The sequence below is a fragment of the Oxyura jamaicensis genome, chromosome 1 (genome assembly GCF_011077185.1).
Source record: "Oxyura jamaicensis isolate SHBP4307 breed ruddy duck chromosome 1, BPBGC_Ojam_1.0, whole genome shotgun sequence".
NCBI lineage: Eukaryota > Metazoa > Chordata > Aves > Anseriformes > Anatidae > Oxyura > Oxyura jamaicensis.
Window position 1 is genome coordinate 100,207,979 of NC_048893.1, and position 21,676 is coordinate 100,229,654.

General features: G+C 37.6%; 1 protein-coding gene across 19 annotated transcripts in view; it reads right to left on the reverse strand.

Moving 5' to 3' along the window:
• ROBO2 (roundabout guidance receptor 2) overlaps positions 1-21,676 on the reverse strand; it is a 1,084,545-nt gene that overhangs the window by 136,965 nt on the left and 925,904 nt on the right. For all 19 annotated transcript variants that reach the window (XM_035315365.1, XM_035315363.1, XM_035315379.1 and 16 more), the window contains 3 exons: positions 15,656-15,813; positions 13,965-14,085; positions 4,271-4,409 (listed from right to left, as the gene is read on the reverse strand). In XM_035315365.1, coding sequence (XP_035171256.1) covers positions 4,271-4,409; positions 13,965-14,085; positions 15,656-15,813 — 418 coding nt within the window. The remainder of the gene's footprint in view (positions 1-4,270; positions 4,410-13,964; positions 14,086-15,655; positions 15,814-21,676) is intronic.

Genomic DNA, 21,676 nt, shown 5'->3' on the forward strand with positions numbered 1-21,676 from the left:
CGTAAGACTGGTGACCCCACAATATCCTGTTCACCTCCAGTAGTTTGACATGAGTCATACTTGATTAACTATTCCCCTAGCTTTTGTGTACTGTGGAAGCTATGGTGCGATGTTGAATTTTTAGAGCAATTAAAATAAAAATATACACCATGTGCCTCTATCCTTGATTCACAATGCATTTCGGTCTTGGGTCACTGATTTAAAATGGACAGTTTCTAGAAAAAAAGCTTTACATAGCCCAGATTTCACATTGTACTTTGATTTTGCCTGTTGGTGCAGTATCAGCATTTTTTATAGCATGCTTTTCATTTGCTGGGATTGGTTTAGGTTCTAAAAAGGATTTTTGTATCTGAAGAATCAAATCAATTTATTATTAAACATATATATATATATATATATACACATACATATATATATATATAATATGAAAGCAATTATGCATAATTCATAACACTGTTTCCACCTGGTGGAAGCAGTGCTCCTTCTATTGCTTTCTTAATTCCTGCCCAAAGATACAAAAAAAGCTTCATGATTTGTACAGAAGTCTTTGAAATCTCAAGGTCAGGTCTACAGGAATTTGGAAAAGTTACATCCTCTGAATGTTAGCGAGACCTTTTTGTATGGACGTTTTGACAATGTCCACTACAAGAACAACTGAAGTTCTTAAATACAAAATATAGACTATTGTAGTTGTTTTAGATCATTAATTCAAAACAGCAAAAATGTGGACTGAAGACTTTCACATGCAGAATAAACTTCTGCCCATCTGTTCTCACTTTTAAAGCATGATTGTTCATAAATTTCTGTGTAATTATAAGGACAATTAAACAAAATACCCACATTAAGACTTTTTATTATTTTCATATTTTCAAACACTTATTTCTTTAGAAGTGTTCCCCCCCTCCTCCCCCCTTCAATCCAACTGCAACTGGAAATGTTTACAGTTCATCAGGGACTTTTATAATTAAAACTATAATAGCCTGAAATTATTTTCCAATTATTACTCAACACACCAATTGGTGGAGCAATACTGTTTATATTTGTCACCAGAAATTACTGTGATTACTTTTCTCTTTGTTTTCACATGTAAAAAAGCTAAAAGAAAGTAAGATGGAAAAACAGAGAAGGATTTCTGAAAGACTGTGGATCTAGTATGAGTCATTCTGGCATTCACCAGAAGCAAAATACAGAAACAAAATGCATGCAAAAATTGATAATTCAGTTTATCCCACTTCTCTATCACTGACCTATACATTTTTGAAAGTTGAACTAACAACAGAAAATTTTAATAATTTGCAATAGTTTTTGAAACAGGTACCTACTATAATGACTTTGTAATCTAGGGATGTGGCCTAAAGGAAATTATTGGAAAACAACAACAAAATAGACAGATGTGCAAAGAACATCATTAATTGTGGAAACACAAAATTGGCACTGAAAGCTATAAGACAAATAGCTGCACAGATCTGCTCAGAAAAAGGGATTTATTTATGTAGAAAGAATAACAGAGGGTATTCCTTAAGGGTTTCATAATCCACTGTGGATGTTAAAATGCTTAAAATACAGGAGTTCTGAAGATGAAAGCTACTTTCTATATTAACCTAAAAAAAAAAAAAAAATCTTGTATTTCTTCAAGGAGGAAAAACTTAGGAATACTCTTCTCAGTTTAGAAAATGGTCATATTTTCATTTTCTCTTCCATTCATTCAAACTACACCTGGGTAAAGTTGCTTGCATTAAAAAAAAAAAAAAAAAAAAAAAAGAAAATAATGAAAATACCTTTTCTTTCACATATCCCATGTTTGCCCTTCTTCATTAAATAACATGCAGCATGGTTTGGAAATTTCCACTCTGTGGACACTTAGGATTCTGCTTATGTGTACTGTTATATAATATGATACATTTTCAAAAAGAAAACATAGAGTCCTGATCATCAGAGTTATTTGCTTTTAAAATACAGATATGGGACTCTACTAGATGATCACAACCCATGGCGTTCAGGTGGTGGTGGTAACCTTCTACAGGGATAGCAGCAGTGGCAGTCTTCTAACACCCAAGGTGGTCTTCAGCATGGGACCCTTCAACTTTGCCCCTTCCTCACCCATCCCTGTGATGTTCGGAGAAGCTGACATAACTGAAGACATACTCTCCCTTTCTATCTTAAAATGCCAAACCACAGTAAAATAAATGTTTAAGAGCAGTGTAAAAACACTGCTGAACACTGTGAATAGTTTCTGAGCCTGAAGTTGAATATCATCAGAATGTATCTGATGAACCTGCCTTTTGCTTAGTTAAAAGCACAATGAAAACTCTCCCCCTTTCTTGTTACATTTCTTCTTTCCTAGAAAGACATCATGAATGAACAGAAGCTACCTCAAAACACACAGTACTTAAATTTTTCTGCAATAAAATACATAAAAAAGGAATATAAAGCCATTAAAAAAAGACTAACGCAATGTGCAACCTAATCAAAGGCACTGTTGATTCATCAATTCTGCTTAGGAGACCTAGAAGACATGATTTATACAACAGAAGCAATAGTAAGACTAAATCACAGCAGCACAATGCATTTACTATGGGATACAATGCATAGTTAAATAGCAAGGAAAAATTCATCTTGCCATCCAAAAGACTGCTCTTCAAAATAATATTCTACACATTACATACATACATATCTATCTAAATAATTAGGTAAAAAAACTATGTCAATTTTAATTTGTTTTAAGTTGCAAGGAGAGATTATTTTAAAATGTATGTATATTTATATATGTATCTTATCTGTTAAAACTTTTTCTTCTAGAATACGCATCATTATATGAATACATACACTAATATATTCAAATAAATAATTGCATGTTCACTTAAGACATCTTATACAGTTGAGGATGTGGAAGCTAAACAGGTATTCTCCATTTTTTTTAAAATTTTATTTTATTTTTATTAAAGATTTAGAGTTTTAAAAACAAATGACATTAACCTTAGATGTAATGATAACTGCACCCTGTGCAGTCCAAGGAATTTTGCCATCATTTTTCATGATTTTGTATGTGACACTAGATGCCATATTTAGCAACTGGATGAAGACTGCCAGGCAACGGTCTTGCCACATTTTACCATGTTGGGGTGAAAACATAAGACAGGCTGTGATTAAGAAAGAAGGCCACAACGTCTAACTTGTTTTAGTTAGGCCCAGTCTAGTAGTGTGCTCACAACACACTTAATATACTCTGACAGGATCAAACTAGTCACACAAACAACATTGCAGCTGCTCTTTTTTTTTTTTTTATGGTCATGATTGGAGAAGCAGAAATAATATTGGCAACCAGCCTACACAGGGTAAACGCAAGTGTTTAAAGCACTTGTTTGAAGAAGAAAAGATCTAGATTTTCTCCCTTTCTTCAAATTATATTTGCCACATCCAAGGAATAAACAACCCTGATGGAAAACAACAATCAAGCACAAGTGGGAAAAAAAAAGGCAATCTTCATATCTTCTCTTTAATTTAGAAACACTGTGCAAACAATGAATCAGGAGTCACAGGGTCAAAAGAGAAGACAGGTTATGGAGACCTGGATTATCACTCCTGTTCCCAGACCTATTTCTGTTTTAAGATATTTTAATCTAAAAATGGTTCAGCATCAAACATAGGAAGGGTCCTGGAAAGCAGGGACCAGCTAGCTGAAAGGAGCCAAGTTAATTTAATGTCCTTTTATAAGACAGACTCTCATACCCTCATCACTCTGGAATTTGTTCCAGATTAAATGAATCTTTCTTGAACACATGTGCCCTGTTCCAGATTTCATCTTTATTTTCCACTTCAGATAGTTTGTTTCTTTTGCCTTTTGCAGAGGAAGATTTCTTTCTGAGACCCACCAGACATTAGCAAAGGAGCCAACAAAGCCCTGCCTCTAACCCACCCTGTAAATGTGACAGAGATGCTCTGGGCTCTCCAGCCAAATTTTCTCCCTTTCAGTATCACCACGTTGCTATGAAGGCTATTATCACTGGTACAGTCCCTAAAACATCTTTATTTTTCTCCAGGAATGCAGTGAATTTAATCTGTTGACATCTACACATCAATTTTCTTCCTCGCACAGGAATCCACAAGCTGGACAGCCCAGCTGAGTGGATTTCCCTGCTCAGCTGGCTCTGGAATATGGTTTGTGGTGCCAAAGACCAGACACACGGGAAATAAATCTAGCTGGGAGTGCTTCCAGGGTCATTTGTCAGTGGCAATTTGAAAGCGCTGGGAACACGAACGCTATTCTCACCTTCCTCTTGGTGGGTCTGCGTCATCTTTCTTCCAGCGGACGGTCGGCTGCGGGTCCCCCTGCACCTGGCACCGGAAATCCACAGCCTCCTCCTCCAGCACCACTTGGTTAATTGGCCGCCTGAGAAACGTGGGCCGCTCTTGAAAAGAGACATCAGAATTCCTCAGTGAGTCACAGGGCTGACATGAAAACTTTTGACTTTTCAGCATCTTTTTTTTACCGACTCACAGAAGGTGGAACAGAGGGCTGAGCTCCGCGAATTCAGACAAGTGGAACTGATGATGTGCATCACCAGCCAGGACAACGACGGCCGGGCTGGAGATGTGGCGGCTGTCATGTCTGGCCCTCACGTAAAAGCCAAGTGCCACCAGCACGAAAGCGCATGCTAGCTCAACTGCCCGCCTGTCACACCACCGGGGACATCTTCAAGACCGTGTCCTTCTGTGTGAATGTTTTGGCTCTGCACTGCTGCGTGCACGGAGTGTGATTTAAGAGCTGCTGTCTGCTCTAGCATTATACGAGCTGCCAGCAGAGACAGCCTGCCTTCGGCAATAATCAATATCTGGATGCTTCGGAGGAAAATGTAAACTCTGTGTTATGCGTCTCATCTGATCGAGGGCTATTGTACCGAGGTCAAATCTTCCCTGATCCCCATCACTAACTTCACCACAGAAAACTAAATTAAGGTTTGAATAATCAGTTCTGTTTACCCTTGTTATGTTAGCCTGCACAGCTACAAATATTATTAATCATCATAATGCTGCACAGGCCTGCTTGAAATCCAGATGCAGAGCCACAATCTGATCTCAGTTACACTGGTACCAACTCAGAGTACCGGTAATTTCATTTGAAAGGATGTCACTGGGGTTAGTTTCCAAGTTGCCTTTGGATTGCATAAATTTTGTTCTGTCCTCTCCCAACCATACTGCACTTTCACTGTCATAAATTATTTATGCCAGAGACAAGCCATTATAAGACTGGGTTTATATGAAGCACTATTTCCAGTCAAGACAGCGATTTATTACACAGGCATTTAAAACTGGTTACACACTACGTTTCACATTTCATTCTCAGCGAGTTGAGGGCTATGATGTCACTTAGAAAATTATTCAAAATTCACACAGATGTAAGCAATACGAGATTCTGACTCAGGCAGTTTGTCTTGATAACTACAGAGCTGAGTTCACAGGCTTCCTATCTGTTTAATATATGCAAATTAAAAAAATAAAATAAAATAACATTAATAAGCTTGCAAAATAGAGTGTGCAGTACCTAAGTGCCAGAAGTGTCAGAATTAAGTCTGTCTGCATGCCCTTTCATCATTCCCTTTCTGTTTCTGCCTTATGGGACTGGTTGCAATTACACGATCACATACTATTTCTTCCCCAAACATCTCCAGATTGTTGGTATTCATTTAATGAGCAGGTGTTTAATATTTTGCTTTAGTTGTACTGTTTAGTGGGTGGCCTCCTGTCATACTTCTCAAATCTCACTTCAAAGACAGAATTATTAGTTTCCTCCCAATCTCCATTACACCTATCTTAATGCTTCATAAACAATTCACCTACTTTCATAGCCCCTCTCTGAGGTGTGATGGAGGTCTAAGAAAGCAAGGTTAAAATAATAAAAAAACAACACTGCTAAATCTTCATGCCCAACTTGAGACACAAAACTGCCAACTTTTTCTTGAGAATTCAGCATGAATTTTGTATGCTTGAAGCTCAGTTTCCACTGAATTCAGTTAGAGCTGATAAAATGTTCACCACTCTTACAAAACAGAATATTAAGTCAGAAAATAAGGAACACAAAACCAACTGTTAATAAATATTTATAAGAGTGACACAACATCACATAGGAATTACATGATACTAGCAGGGGTACCTATTGGCAGAGAAAAATGTATTTTGTCAGCAGAAGAATTGACACATTCAAGGATCAACAGCACTTTTCCAGGCGCTAAAGATAATTACAAGTCTAAGGGACAGACTTTCTCCCCATTTCTCTCAAGCCATTGCTGTTTTCTCACTTTTCATCATTTTTCTGCACGCTGTGCTGGCAGGTTGCAGTAGCATTTGGACAAGTAAATGCTGTTCTGGTCTTCCTCTGCCCCTTGAAATCCAGTCTTTATTCCCTGTCTCAAGCCTGTGTATCAGCCAGCTGTATATATTCTTTGTTACAGCTCCTTGCCCTGAGTGTGCCCCACCAGATTTTTCCTTCCCTGAGCATGCAGTCTCCTGATCCTTCCCAATCCCAGCTAGGCTTGTTCCTACCTTGACCTTGTGTCTTGTCTAGCCTGTGAGAATGCCTCTAACTTCTTCATGCATTTAAGCAAACTGACTTTTCTATTACATATTTAAACTACACTTGAATTGGAGTTTCTTTTTCTCTGTGCCATCCAGACACAGCCCATCCAGAATATTAATACAAGAAAAATTGGTTGAAGTAAACAGATATCATTGCAGGAGACTGACAGCAATGCTAGACTGCACTGGAGGAAAACTGCTGCTCAGAACTGTACTCTACTCGGTCTCTCAGGAGTATGAGTTTATTTATTTATTTCAAGAGGTGCATAATTGGCTAAGCTTAGTGTAAATTATTTGGGAAGGCAAAAAATTACATCTCTGGTATAGTAGCTACTATTTCCCATTGAATTCTAGGTTCTTGTTATTCAGTATGAGGGACCTACCTGCATTTCTCAGGACAAAAAACTTCCTTCCTTTCTCTCCTTCAAATCCTCCCCCATATTCATCCAAATATCCTTTTACTTCCCAACTACAAGAACTTCAATATTTGTAGAAAATAATGAACAATTTTAACAATTAAAACAACAACAACAACAAAATCAACAAACAGAACAAAACGAAAAAAAGCAGGTAAATCAGACATCAGACATGGAAAATTTTGAATAAAGCCATTTTAGTTTGACAAACCTTAAAACAGGACAAAGTAACAAAAGTGTTAATTGTTTGCCTTAATGCTAAGCAATGTGCTTGGCCTGTCTGTAAATATGTGGATCTAAAAGGGAATATCTTAATTAAACTTTCTGTAAGTTTGCAGCAGTATCTTATCCAGAAATTTTAACCTAAAAGAGCACAGCTCAACACTTCCTCTGAGCTCACAAAGAATACATTCTATGTTTTGGAATTTATTTTTCAAGAGATGATCTTTAGCCAAGAGGTTTAGATTCTGATCAGCAACCTTATAGGTGATTTAGAAGCCTTGGTCCATTCACTTTGAACTTTAATAAACCTGCATGTGCCTGTATGTTTGCTTGGTCTGCATACAAGAATTATTTCAGACCCTGTTTATAAAAGCTGCCTGTAAACAACTAAGAAATAAGCATATTCATGTTTATGAAATTGCTATTTGTGGCTGTAAGTGGTTCTATACAGGGGATAATAAAATAAATTTCTATCACATTTTGAGGAGAACCCAGCTGATGAGAGAGTAAATGGCTGAAGGATCATTAAGTAAATCACTTGATTCCAGATGAAGACAACCTAAGAGTATATATGTTTGTTTCAGATCGGCTTTACAAATTGTGTATTTTCCAAAACAGTTACTAATTTGCAAGAAAATAGATAGCTATGGAAGTACAGACCACAGTTATCAAGGACATAAAGATAAGAATAAATGCTATTTCCAGTTTTCCATCTCTGCATTTTGTACAGTGTGAATCCAGAAAGAACAAGTTCTCTTTCATGTTGTTTCCTGGATTTGTATCACTTAGGCAACCCCTTGAATATGTCCAATAGCTAATTATACAGCTATAAAGTGATCAGAGGGAATGCCATTGCCAATGCAATTAACATTCTTTATGTGAGATTAACTGGATTTGAGTCACCTGCATAACTTGCTTACAATGTTAATCTCTCAGGAGACAGAGCTTGCCTGAGCATGCTAAATAGAGAAGATTTCTTTGCACAGCCAGGTCAAATACAGTTTCAGAGCCAAACCTCAGAAAATATCTTGTGATTTTTTTTTCTTTTGAAACGATTCACCCACAAATAAAGCCTTGTGGTGTAATTAAACATTGTTACTCTGTCAACAGCATTCAGAACGTAATATATTTGAGAAACAAAAGGGTAATAAATTAAAATCATGGACATATAAATTTTTTAATATAGTTACTTCATAAGTTTTCTCTGAGTAAATAAAATACCTACTTCCCAGGCTTTCTCTGATGAATATTAAAAATCTTTGAAGAGAACTATAAAATAGGTCATGGTTATATGTCATGTCAACCAGTTGTACTATTACTGGGGTGACCTTTATAACTTCGGAATAAACTCTGCTTGCAGTTATAAAAGGGGATTGTTAATGCAATCTGGGCACATACCTACAGTATGTTGCAGTGCCTGAAATAGGCACTGCAAGAAAATCACAGAACTGATCCAAGCCAGAAACATAAGAAAAGCCTTCCTTGCTTTGGGTGCTGACACAAGTAAACCCCTGAACTCAATTTTTCCTCTATTTAACAATTGGTCTGTGTATCACACTCTATTAGAGTGATTCGGATGACCTTCAGATGTATTATTGCCCTTTCTCTGTTCCTCAAAAAGTTAGACAGCCATATATGGGACCTCAATCTAATTAAAATGATCCTAACTGTCTTAATATATTTTGTCTGCTGAGGCAACTGCTAGAGTGAAGGATTTGATGGTCCCCATAATGTGGAGACTCAATCTGATTTAGAACTGTTTTCTCCTTGGCTGGAGAGAAGGCATCATTTTTTTTTTTTTTTAATGTTCTCCTCATCTAAAAAGAAGCATTAAAACACAAGTTAGAAGGATGAGTTTTGGGAGGTATTTAATAGCAAATATTTTTTTTTTTTTTTTAAAAAAAGTTTCTTTTCACCTTAGTGTTCTGATGTAAAGGGAAAAAGAAACATTAGGTGAAAGGAAGTAAGTTTCATTTAAGAATGCTGTCAAAACGGTAGGTATTTCATTACCTGAATCATGAGCTGGATAAAGTAAAGCTGTCTGTCAAAAATGAAGATGAGGAAGGAGACAGCATACAGGACGCTGGCCAAATAAATGAAAATATAGTTGCAAAAGCAGGTATTTTACTATTTAAATACAGTCTTCTACTTCCTCTTTTCAGGCACTTTTTCTTTTTTTGGTTTGAGAAATAATGATTTGTGTAGACACTGCACGCTTCTGCAGAGATTGCACAGTACTAACAAAATGCAGTAAGCTTGCACAGTGCGTGCAAGGAGAAACATGAAAATGAACTAGACTGATTTTTATCAAATGTTAGTGTTCTCCTCGTATTGTATCTATCTACTGTGGTTTTAATTTCAGGAACAATTTCTACTGAGTATGAGGAACAGACCAGATACAGTTGTATCATCCTATTGCAACTTGTTAGTACCCACAGATAGCAAATATTGCAAAGCTACAATGATTCTTTACAAACTACCACAAGTACACTGAAAGTGGGAAGTATAAGAATTTGAAGAAAAACAGAAGGACTTGTGATCTGAGGGTCAAAATACATACTGTCAACCTGTCCATCTTAAACAGTAAATGTACACCCTGATTTAGGCAGATTTTCTGGCTGGGAAATCTTCTGGGACTAATTTACAAGATATGATGGGACAAGACCCTCTGCTAAGGCCTCCCTATATGGAAGAATTCAAGGAAGAAAAACAAGGCACAATGTCTTCATTAAGGGGTTTTTGGATTTCATTCTCTAACATCATGTCATCACAGTATATTCTTGCTGGAACTATGGTATCTCTTTCAGCCTGACAATATCACAAAAACATCAAACACAAATACTTCTTCAAGCATCAGAAGAAAATACCTCTTCATCCCACAGGACCTTATTAGCTGAAGAAAGGTTCAGGCACCAAAGCTAAAATCAAAGATTAATCCAAAATAATCATTAATATGTCTGAATTGACATATCTTTTAAGACATTTTTGTACTCTTATTAGCTATACTTTACATTCTTTTGAGGCTCTTCTAAATATATCTAAATCTTTTTCCACTACCTGGTGCAAGCCTCTTGAAGTCAATATATTAAGGCTTTCATTGATTTCACTGAGCTTCAGAATCAATATACAAGATACACCTTTGTACATTCTCTTCAAACATAACATTTAAAGTCTAAAGGAACAAAAAGAAGACTGAAAGAGTTAAACCATCTTGAAAACTTGTTTGATAACACTGCAATAGTATGACAAAATTATAAAACGTTAACAGTTATTCCTTCTATTTCTGGCTCCATATTATGTATTTACAAACCAAGCTTTCTTACAAATTGAAATGAAACTGTTTCTGCTTTGCATCTTGCCTGATTTTTGTTCAGTCAAAGGCTATGAGCCCAAACTCAAAGCAGCTTAATTTGTATCATGCTTCTGAATTGGCATTTAGAATATGTGTCCATAATAATAAAATACCATGCTGTCTCTTTTGGGGCATGTTAAGACTGATGGATTCGTTCTTAGCTTTCCTTAAAGGCCACCTCAGGCTCTGAGGTACTCGGTCTTCTTGCTGTACTCCAAGATAACACCTTGGAGCCTCAAAAAGACAATAACTAGCAGTAGTGTTTGAAAGAGAACACTAACAAAATCTCATGCCATTGTTGTCAATATTCAAAACATAGGAATAATTTTGGGAAGCACTGCTTCCATAATCAATTTTATTTATGATATTTTACTGTGAAAGTTTTGGCTTTCACAAAATTTCTGCTTGTTGAAGAATCATGACTTGGAAACAAAAGAAATGCAATCTGCACAGATGCTAACAGCAAGCCTGAACATCCTCATCCTGAGTGAGTGCCTAAATGTTGAAAACTATGTTTCCTATGCAGATGGGGTTGGAAGAAAATGGTTTGTTTTGTGAGGGCTCTACAGGTGTCAACCATAAAGATCTCTCAGCAAATGTTATTGAATGGGTACCCATCTGAGTAAATACATTCTACATAGGGGAAACTCTCATTTTCTCTTCCCCTTTCTTTCCATGGGTTTTACTGCACTTTTTATTTTATTTTACTTTTTTACTCAGGAAAGGTGTAATCTTTTAGGCTAGACTTCCATGCTGTTCCCATTGGGCCACCAGTTACCACCACACTGACTCATTTTTTCCACAGGCCATGCCCTGAGCTAAATTTACTGCACATGGAGCCAGAGACATGTCACAAGTGACATGCAGAAATTAACTTCAGGTAATACAGAAAAATTTGCAGAGCCAAAAGTAACAAGTGGCTGATTCCTGGAAAGGCCTGAGAACTAGTGTGAAACAGATCCATTTCCTACAGAGGAGTGTGTTTTCTAAGGCTGCTTTCACAGTATAGAAAGGGTTTTCTGGGTTTGTTATTCAGAAAAATATTGGGAACATTAATAATCAGCTAAGTAATACACCTTCCTCTCCAGAATCAGCACCAGCTGTAGGCTTACCAGCCACATTATTACATTTTCTAAGCCTTTTAGCTAATATCTCAATTTTAAATATAAAACCTATTTTCAAATATGTTCAAAACAGCTGAAGTTGAGCTCTTGAATAATAATGTAAGCATTATGATATTTTTAATATGTTTCTCAACATTTGCACTATTACCATGTTTCCCAAACCTGTGATTCATATTATTCTGCATGCACAGGAAGGCTGTAGACTTAACAGATGACATGTGTTTTTGCTTGTGTCCAGTGAAGTCAATCTGAACATGCACAACCAATCTGATGTTTCCCAGAGTTGCTGGATTTATTGGATTTATTGTGTATGCTTAGATTGATTGGACTGTCCAGTAGATGCATTACTTCCTGTAAACATCATGGATAATGCTCTCCAGTGCACTGTGCACTCACACACCCACACACGCACACAGGAGCTGCTGCCTGTACCTCAGGAAAGGGGTGTAACTGTTCTGCTGGTGGAAGGCAAAGCTGAGTCACCTTTGGATGGCCACCCAGGAATTTTAGATAGGAAGATATCCATATAGAAAGGGAATTTTAAATACAATTTTTATTTAAATAGACTAACACAGTAATGAAGAATTAAAACTTCTAATTTAATTTATAGCTGATTTTGTTCACTATTTGCAAATTAGACTTGTATTATATGAGCTGATTGCTATGATTAAATCCTGTAAAAGATTCAGAATGATGTAGTTGACTAATGTTTTACATATCAAGACAAACCTAATGCTTTTCACAGCTCTGCAGGAAATGAAATTACATGTACTTTTCATAATTTTTATTCCTATGTTTTTAGAATTTTTATTCCTAGTGTTTTTTAACAAATTATTTTCTTAAGGATTTCTTAAGGCTTTGTAGTTTAGGACTGCAATCTGCTTGCTGTCCACAGGGATTATCAGTATGATCAGATGAAGAAGATATGTCATGTCTCCTTAACATCTATATAAAAAATATAAAAGCACAACCTCAACAGATTGGCTGCAAAGGACATAATAATTTGATGGAGATCTTTTTTTTTCTTCTTTTTTTTTTTTTTTTTTTAAAGGTATACTAGTTCTTTTTTTAAGTCATATGCTTCCACGAATACATAACAAAATAAGTAGAGTGGAAGCCTTCACAGCCTTGCAATACCAAAGAGCACCAAATCCTCAGTCATTCACAGATCTTGTCAAGCAGAAACTTTTCTGCATCTTTTGTGAATACCACAATGTGTCTTTTACAGTGGACAAACAAATATTGAACTGCACATACATGCAAACACAGTAGTATTTGTGATTGGGTTTTCCAGTTCACTATATTAAGCAGAAAGTGAAGAAATTAAGAGCAACTGACTTACAAACTAGTTTAAGATATCTACGGAAAATCTTACTGGAATTACAAGTAGTCTTGTTTGGAATTTCAGTATTTTATCAAGGAGAAAGCATTAGTGACATTTCTTTCTCTTTTGTATGTATGTATTTGTAGCAATGAGGGTTTTTTTCCTTATTGATTTTCTTTTGTTTGCTCAAGACCTCTTGACTGATTCCTACAGAACCACAGCTAATGGTAAATAGAAATGTCATGACTACAGGATGTATCACAGCAGGATTTAATGGCTTCACTTCTTATCCAGTTGTTAGCAGGATGAATCCAGCCTAGAATCAGTATTACTCTATTTTTGCTCTAGACCTTCGCATATCCATTTCTGATTCATTCAGTAACACTGGAAACCAAAATGATGCCCTGGTTTTCAAGATGCAAAGCTGCTTCGTGTCCTTTAAAAAACGGATGACAGACATACCGCTATACGTTCAAAAACTTGATCTTGGATTTTCTCTAATGACTTTTTTACTGGTCCACTGCGCTCTGCTATGCTCTCCTACAACTGTTTGATTTCATAACCCCACAGGAATAAGTAATTATTTAAATAGGCAATGCTGGTCCAAATCTCTGTTAAGTAGGCATTGTCAACTGTATTAGAAGTGGCTCAATTACATTTGGCAATTTTGTGAGGGAGAGCATTATGTCCTGGATTACCGTTTCTAAGCGTATGCATATCACTAAGGACCTCCAATTAAATTTAGACTACGTGCTTAGAAGGAAAATGTTGGGCCGTCACTGTTCCATCACTATAAATTGCAGCCTTTGAAACCAGGAGCTGCAAAATGCAGCTTAAGCAATACTATTGAATTTTGTTAACCTGATTTTGTCTCATATTCTGATGAGTCACCTAGATCAATTCAATATATAACATTTCTAGTGAAAAGGAAACAAAAGCTTGAGTAGCTTTACCAAAGACAGTCAGCTCTGCTGGATCACTGTCTCGCTCCCCCACCATGTTGGTTCCAACACAAGTGTACATGCCAGCATCACTTTTTCGTGTATTGGAGATCATTAGCTTCCCACCACGTATCTGTTTCAAAACAGGAAACATATTTTTAAATTCAGATAAACAAAAGATATCAGAAAAAAGCTATACAATCAGGCAAGTTCCACAAATTAAGCATTTTAATATTTTGTTTGTCAATACATAAAAGGCTTCAAAAAATAATAATCCCATACAATTAAGTATCTTTATGCTGCTCTAGAATAAATTTTATCTTACTGATTTATTTTAGACGTGTTTCATTTTTTCCCTTTGTTTTTCATTAGATGCTTTACATTTCAAACACTGTCATTCCTTGCTACCTCTTTGGCAATGCAGAATGGTTGCATTTCTTGCATGATGATATGTAAAGCACTTTTGACATCTCTCTGAAGAAAAAGGCAGTTTCACTTAGGTTTATTTAGTTAGTTCATTTTATTGTTACTGGTGCCCGAACAGTTTCCTTGTTCACTGATTTAAGACAGATTTTCTCTTCTCCTTGATGCAAACAGATTGAATGTAGCCCAAACTGAGAATTCACCTGACTCCCACAAGCCTTAATGTTTCCTTGGGTACAAAGTATATATATAGAGAGAGAAAAAGCAGGGTAGATGAAAGAAAGTAACAAAATTGCAGGTTAAAAGTTAGAACATGAATGTGGTACTTCACAATAAACTTGGAATATAGACAAAGAAACTCGAGAGTCAGGGAATAGTATCTAGCTCCCTGCCACCCTACCTTTCTCCTCTATTCTTGAGTAGACTGTAGCAGAAACAGGATGGCCCATAATACCACAAATAGCAACTACTTGGATTGTTTAGCTTGGAATACTTCCTTAGGCATCCAAAGCAATGAAGAAGTTCCTAATAGTACTTCCACATCGAATAACATCAGCACTGAATAAATTACATATCCCTACATACAATACAAAACGTTATTAAATGAATATCAATAGTGAAAAACTTAAAATTCAAAAATTAGGAATTATTAATATATATATATATATTTTTCTCCAAGAGAGTATTTGCATATCTCATATATATGACTGGTTTTATCTTTAAAACATCTCTCTGAAATAAGGTTTGATACTGTTTTCATTTCAGAGACGTGAGATCTAGAAAAGATAAGCCCAAACTGGTCAAAGACATCCACACTTTATATAACCAAATCCCAAATCTATGGCTCAAATAGACTTCAGTTGCAACAGTTGCACAAAGCAAGCCTCAGGAAGTTCAAGCTGGACACTTAAAACAGAAGGAATAAACAACTTTTACCCCTCATTTAGGAAAGGTCACAGACAAAAACTGTCAAGTGTAACAGGAAGTCTCTGTGGGAAAGGTGAATACATTGAGAAATACTTCTCCCTCTCTCCCTCTCTCCCTCTGCATTTTCAGAAGCCAGGGCTCCTCTCTCTGTCCTTCCACCACTTCACACAGCACAAGGCTGTCCTACTCCGAGGGTCTGCAAATTCAAAGCTGTACAGTTTCTGACATCCACGTCAGTGGTGTACATGATTAGCTATGGAGAATGACCTGAAGAAATGATGCTCTGCCATGCTCAGCTACTCAGCTTTAATGCAGGTCCCGTATCTATGAACAACCACCTGAGCAGTACTCACACTGATCCGCTCTTCCCTGTCATCAATGCGGACTTTATCCTTCTTCCAGTAGATGGTAGGCTCAGGGTGTCCACGAGGTGGCTGGCACTCCAGTATGGCAGGCTCTCCAGCTGCCACCACAACATCTGTAGGGTTTTGGCGGAAGTCATCCCGTAGCACTAATATTGAAAATGAGGGAGAGAAGAAAAAAATTACTAGGAGTGACACCATTGTAAGTGGGGGGATAAAATACATACATGTGTATATAGATTTTTTAAAAAAAGACCTCTCAAATATTATTAGGTGATGACTTTGTATCTTATAAAATTTACTGTAAAATACCTCATAAAATAAGTTGGTGAGGCATGACCTTTTATTCAATGGAAGCAGATTTGATATACATGCCTTTTTTTTTTTTTTTTTTTTTTTCCCCTCCAGATAAAAACACCACCCTGCATTTAAATAAATAAATAAATAAATAAAAGACCCATAGCACCCATTAGTTTTTTAGTGCTGACAGGGTCACTTCCCATTATGGGAAGCAACACCCCTTGTAAAAGTAGTACTGCAGGTCTGATACTGGTCCTCTTCATAACAGAAAACAGCATGTCGAGTATCTGGCTTGCTTGGATCTCCAACTTGAGTAGCTAGATAAGGAAGTGACACAACTGGTACTGAGTTGCTGACTTGCACTTTGATTAAAAGTATTATTGTTATTACTCTTACTACTATTATTGTTATCACCAATACATGATTAACTGATCACCAGTTCTGAAAGGAGTCACTGAAATCATGCCACTGCCAGTGTTCTTCCAGATATTTTTTTTAATATTTATATATTTGCAACTTTGACCAGTGTTGTCTCACAACATTGAAAGCAAAAAGCATTTAAATCACCAAGCTGTTTGAAAATCAGATTAGGCAACACATGCTAGCTTCTTACGTAAATCAAGATCCTATAAAGAAGATTTAGGGTCCAACTACCTGACTTCAGTGTGTTAAAATGACATCCACTTCGTCGTTATTCTTCCATGTGTGTCCTAGTCTCTAGGTTAATTGACGTTCTTATAAATATAAAACTGAAAATATCTCTAGATGAGCTACTGAAATAGAATTTAGGGCATTTCCCCTACTTGAATTTCAGCTACGTATGGCTTTCATTACAGCTTTGAAACAGTTCTTGCCCTTAATGGAAGCAGGGCCCTATGAGAAATTAGAAAACACCGTATCCTAGTGAAGGGGCAAGTCAGGAAGAGTTCAGCAGAAATTGCTCAGTCTTATTTCATAAGCAGAGATAATTTACTGCTTTTGATGTTAATAAAATGTGCCCCATTTTAACATTTGGAACTGAATATTTTTCTGTTCTGTAATAAGATACAAGAAACTATGATTAATACATATAAGAATTGGTCTCTGAATGGGCTGAGGTGAGCAGGCTGTATAAATGTGGCACCCAAAATGACATACAAGGTAACTTTTATTGTTCTGCATTTTGGGATACACAGGTAGATCCCAGAGGAAGGAGGAAATTAATTGGCAGTTAATTCTTTTTTTAACAGGAAAAAAAAAAAAAAAAAAAAAGTGATAGGTCTTGCTCTTCAAGCATAAAATAACATTGATATGACACAATTGGCAATGGATGCAACTCTGGCAAGAACACATTTTTCTCAAGTAACACACCAAATAGATACTTTTTTTTTTTTTTTTTTCAACAGACAATGAAAGACTCAACTATTTCTGATTAATACAAATCACTCTATGTCTTTGATTCCCAATACCAAAGCTGACAGAAATAGAAATTATAGAGCTTCAAAATGAAATGGAAGAAACTTAAGAACTGCACAACACAGAAGTAGTAAGCTGAAGATCATGGGTTGTTGACTATTTGGCATTACACCATTTTTCAAACAAAGCCAAGAAAGCTAATACTTTAGCAGCCTCAGGGAAAGAACCAGAAAAAAAAAAAAAAAAAAAAAAAAAAAAAAAAAAGGTCATACAAAACCATCTATTTTGGGAAGCATCTTCATGTTTCTCTGGGATCACTAAGATACAGGAAAAAAAAATACTTCTGGGCAGTGATATTCTCCCTTTTACACAACTGGTAAACAGACAGGAAACATCAACTTCTTCTATTGTCATTACACACAAAATAGTATTCATTTTTATTGGCTTTACTCTTTGTATAATTACAAAGCTCCAGTGCAAATCCATTAGTGGAAAATCCCCAGAAAATCAGCAGATCCTACATCATAATGACTTTATACTCCTGACTCCTGGCAGCAATACCGAGGAAACCATTTTCCCTGAATGTTACACACAGCTATATGAAGCTGACAAACACAGTTTCTTGAGGTGATACACAGCAAATTACATTAACTTTCTCTGAATCATTCCAGCGACTGTGAAAGGTTCCAATCAGCAGCAGAATATGAGGCTACGAGGGGATTTGATTTTATCACATTCCTTTACCCAAGTCCTACTGCAAATGTGGCTTGAATGAAAGACAAAATTGATGCTACAGGGTTTACTTAATCTTGCTCTGTACCTCAACACATATGTGAATCTTGAATAGATGTATCTCAGTGTTTCCATCTATAGCATTCTGTGTTTGGGAGAAAAACAAAAAATGGTGGGGAAAAATGAAATAGGGAAAAATAAAGCAGGGATAGAAAGAGAGAGATAACAGAAAATTTTGGAATATAAATAAAAGAGAGAAAACAGCCCAGAGAGGAAAAGAGTGAACACTAAGTTCAGAGAGAGTTAAAAGAAAAAGAAAGGTAAAGGAAGGAAAAGTGTAAGAACAGAAGCACAGAGGAAAAAAAAATGGCACAGGCTGCCATTTCTCTGATTCAGTGACTTCAACACAACATAACATGGACAACACAAAGCTCAGACATTAATCTGATCAGTGCAGCCATCCCCGGACATCCAAACGTTGCCCTGAGAGAGAAGCAATAGGGCTCAGGAAAGAGGAGATCTCGGGGTACAAGCCAGCAAGCTCAGCTGCCCCAGCAGTGCGGCAGACCTCAGCAGCACAGAAAGCAACAGGAGGGAGCATCAACGGGAAGTGGAGCTCACACGTATTAGGAGGGTAAATGGAAAAGTTGCAGCACAGCTTAGTGCATTCACCATATCTAATGGCACAATCATCTGTGAAAACAGAAAAGCGGTTGAGAGCTGTGGAATATTCCTCAGCCAATTATCCACAATTGCCATACACATACACTTCCAAATAGCTGCAACTGTGCCAGAGTGGATCCCCTCTCCCAACACTGGCAGGTGGCTTTTGTTCCCTCCTGAAGCCAGCCCTCCGCAGGGTTTTTTTTTTTTTTGTTTGTTTGTTTGTTTGTTTTACACATTCAGCACAAGAGGTTACGTGCCACCATCAGGCTCCTTCTCTTCACCTCATGTTCCTCCTTGCTGTAGCCCAGTGTTAACTCAGGCTGTGCTTGCCCTCAGTGTTAATCGACATTTAACAAAGGACACCAAAGCCCAGGAGAGCTGAAGGCCCCGCTCCCCGGGTGAAGCAGAGCAGGGCTGCTCCCCTCTGCCAGCTGGCCGCAGTGCTGGCTGCCTTGCATTTGGCCATGCACGGCCTTGATGCTGCACGAGCTCCAGGAGCCCCAGGCCTCACTGCTTCAGAGGGCACTGCAGGGCTAGAGGGTAGAAAGGACAGCTAGATTGCACGTACAGCACTATAGTGCTGTGGACAAAAGTTAATTAAAGTTTGATCAGTCTCTTTGTAGTTCTAACAGGCTGATGCTGCTCAAACAAGATAGATGTCTGCAAACCGTCACGTCAGTCTTTAAGGGATGCAAAGCCCTGCGTGGCCATTTACAGGTATCCACGATAGCAATACTGACAAATAACGACATCTAGCAACAGCAGCGGCAAGATAAACGCTTCCACACCAGGCACCTGCCAGAGTCAGGAAAAAAGACAAAGAGAAGTCCCCGCTACCACGGCAACTGCTCACCAGCACCTGCCAGCTTAGGCCCAAATCCAGGCCTTGGTCAAACCGAGGCTCGTAAACTCAGGGAATTATATGGAAACTGAATTAATTTCCTCAACTGAGGCTCCACAAATTTGTTTAAAGGAGCCAGAGATAAAACAACAATGTTTACGGGGTGGGAGGAAAGGTGGAGGGGTCAAAATTATTCTAGGTTAGATATCCATGCCTTAATCCTACTTTCCACTACAACAGCATCCAGGCCCTTAGAAAGAAAACATGTTTATAGGATTTACATTTACATGATGACTACAAATAACCATCTGTTTCCACTTTTTCAATCTGGTCCATGTCCCACGAGCCCCCAGCCCATGGCCAAATCAGTGAAGCTGGAAGGAATAAGCACGTGCCCACGAGGAGGCTCTGGAATAATTGCCTTCTCCCACCAGCGCTCAGCTCTCCTCTTCCTTCCTCCAATGTACACAGCGAACATCTGACATTACTGGGGAGGGGAGGGAGGGAAAACCTTCTTTTTCCCCTTTTCAATCAATGATAATGTCTTAAAACACAGCTACATCTGTCATGTTGACTAGAGGGTATAAAGAGATACCGAGTAAATATTAATGTGCTTCTGTAACTTGGGTCCTGGTAGTTTAACTTGTCCCTTCTGTTCCATTTGGTGCTTATCTGAGGATATTACGACTCTCACATAAGGAATTTACATAGCCACACTGGTGGTAGGTTGGTTATATGCCACACACAGGTAGATCTCCCCTGATCCCAAGGCACTGCCCCCCAGGTATTTTCCTAAATCCTTGCCTCTCCACTACTGCTTGACACTTCTCTCCTATGACACATACTCATATGCAGTGTCAAGATGAATTATTATGTCAGATAACTGCTTAGATGTCGCACAGCGTACGTGTGTATATATTAAGGGATTAAAATACTTGAAATAATGTATGGTGTAGGGGGGTATTTCAGAGCTTGGGTAATATTTATCACCTACAGAAATGGCCTCAGAGCAAGCTGGCACTGCCTGCTGGAATGGAGTGACAAGAACAAGGGATCACAGACAGACTTCCTTGTTAAAAGGAATAATATACTTAGAGGATGCTGCTGCCCTACCTTTTGTTTAAGCCTCTGTCACATTTTGTATGGGAAATTACAAACAAAGTCACAATTAGGCTACAGTCCTAGGCAGGGCTCCAATGGAGTCTTGAGCTCCCTCTGCATATGCACAGCCCTGGAGGAGCTGCCAAACAATCATGAAAATCTTTGTAAAAAAATATGTGAAAAACTACACTTTTTTTTTTTTTTTTTTTTCTTCTTGTGTCTACTTTCTTTTTGCTCTCTCCTGTTACAGATATTGCCTAGGAAACATGAATGCTAACTAATTTACTATAACTCAAAATGTTCAGACTTCACTGTTTACAAGGAAGTCCAAAACCCGAGAGATTCATTTTCAGAGGTGTTAGGGTGTTTTCAAAGAGTCCAGCAGCTTCAACGATGTCCAGTTAGTAGGGCCCCTGGAAATCAAAGTGAGGAAGAGAGTAGTAGGGAGGTATCTGCATAAAGAAACAGAAAATGCTCTTCCTTTTGGATTCAGCACCTTTCTTTGGCTTCATCCTTTTTCTCACTCAATATTCCATGTGCTTCTGAACTTAATAACCTACTTAGTACTTACAGTTATAGGGAGCTTGCTCCTTATTTTCAGGCCTCAGCAAAAAGCAGAACAATGTGGAAAAAAACACTCCGTTCTTACACATCCTCTAAAGCTTTTAACAGCTCCTATATGCAGATACAATTGTTTATAGAATTTGGGCCTTTGACGAGCATTAACGCCTAAGTGTAAAGTGAGAGACCCTTGCTTCTGAACAGAGAAATAATTAAACAAAGTTAACAGAGAAGCTGATAATCATAGTATTAGAAATCAGGTGCATGAACAGCCACTATCAAATAAGTATGGAGTTATATCCAGTTGGAAGCTGGTCACTAGTGGTGTCCACCAGGGCCCAGCATTAGGGCCAGTTCTCTTCAATATCTTTATTGGTGATCTGGATAAGGGGATCAAGTGCACCCTCATTAAGTTT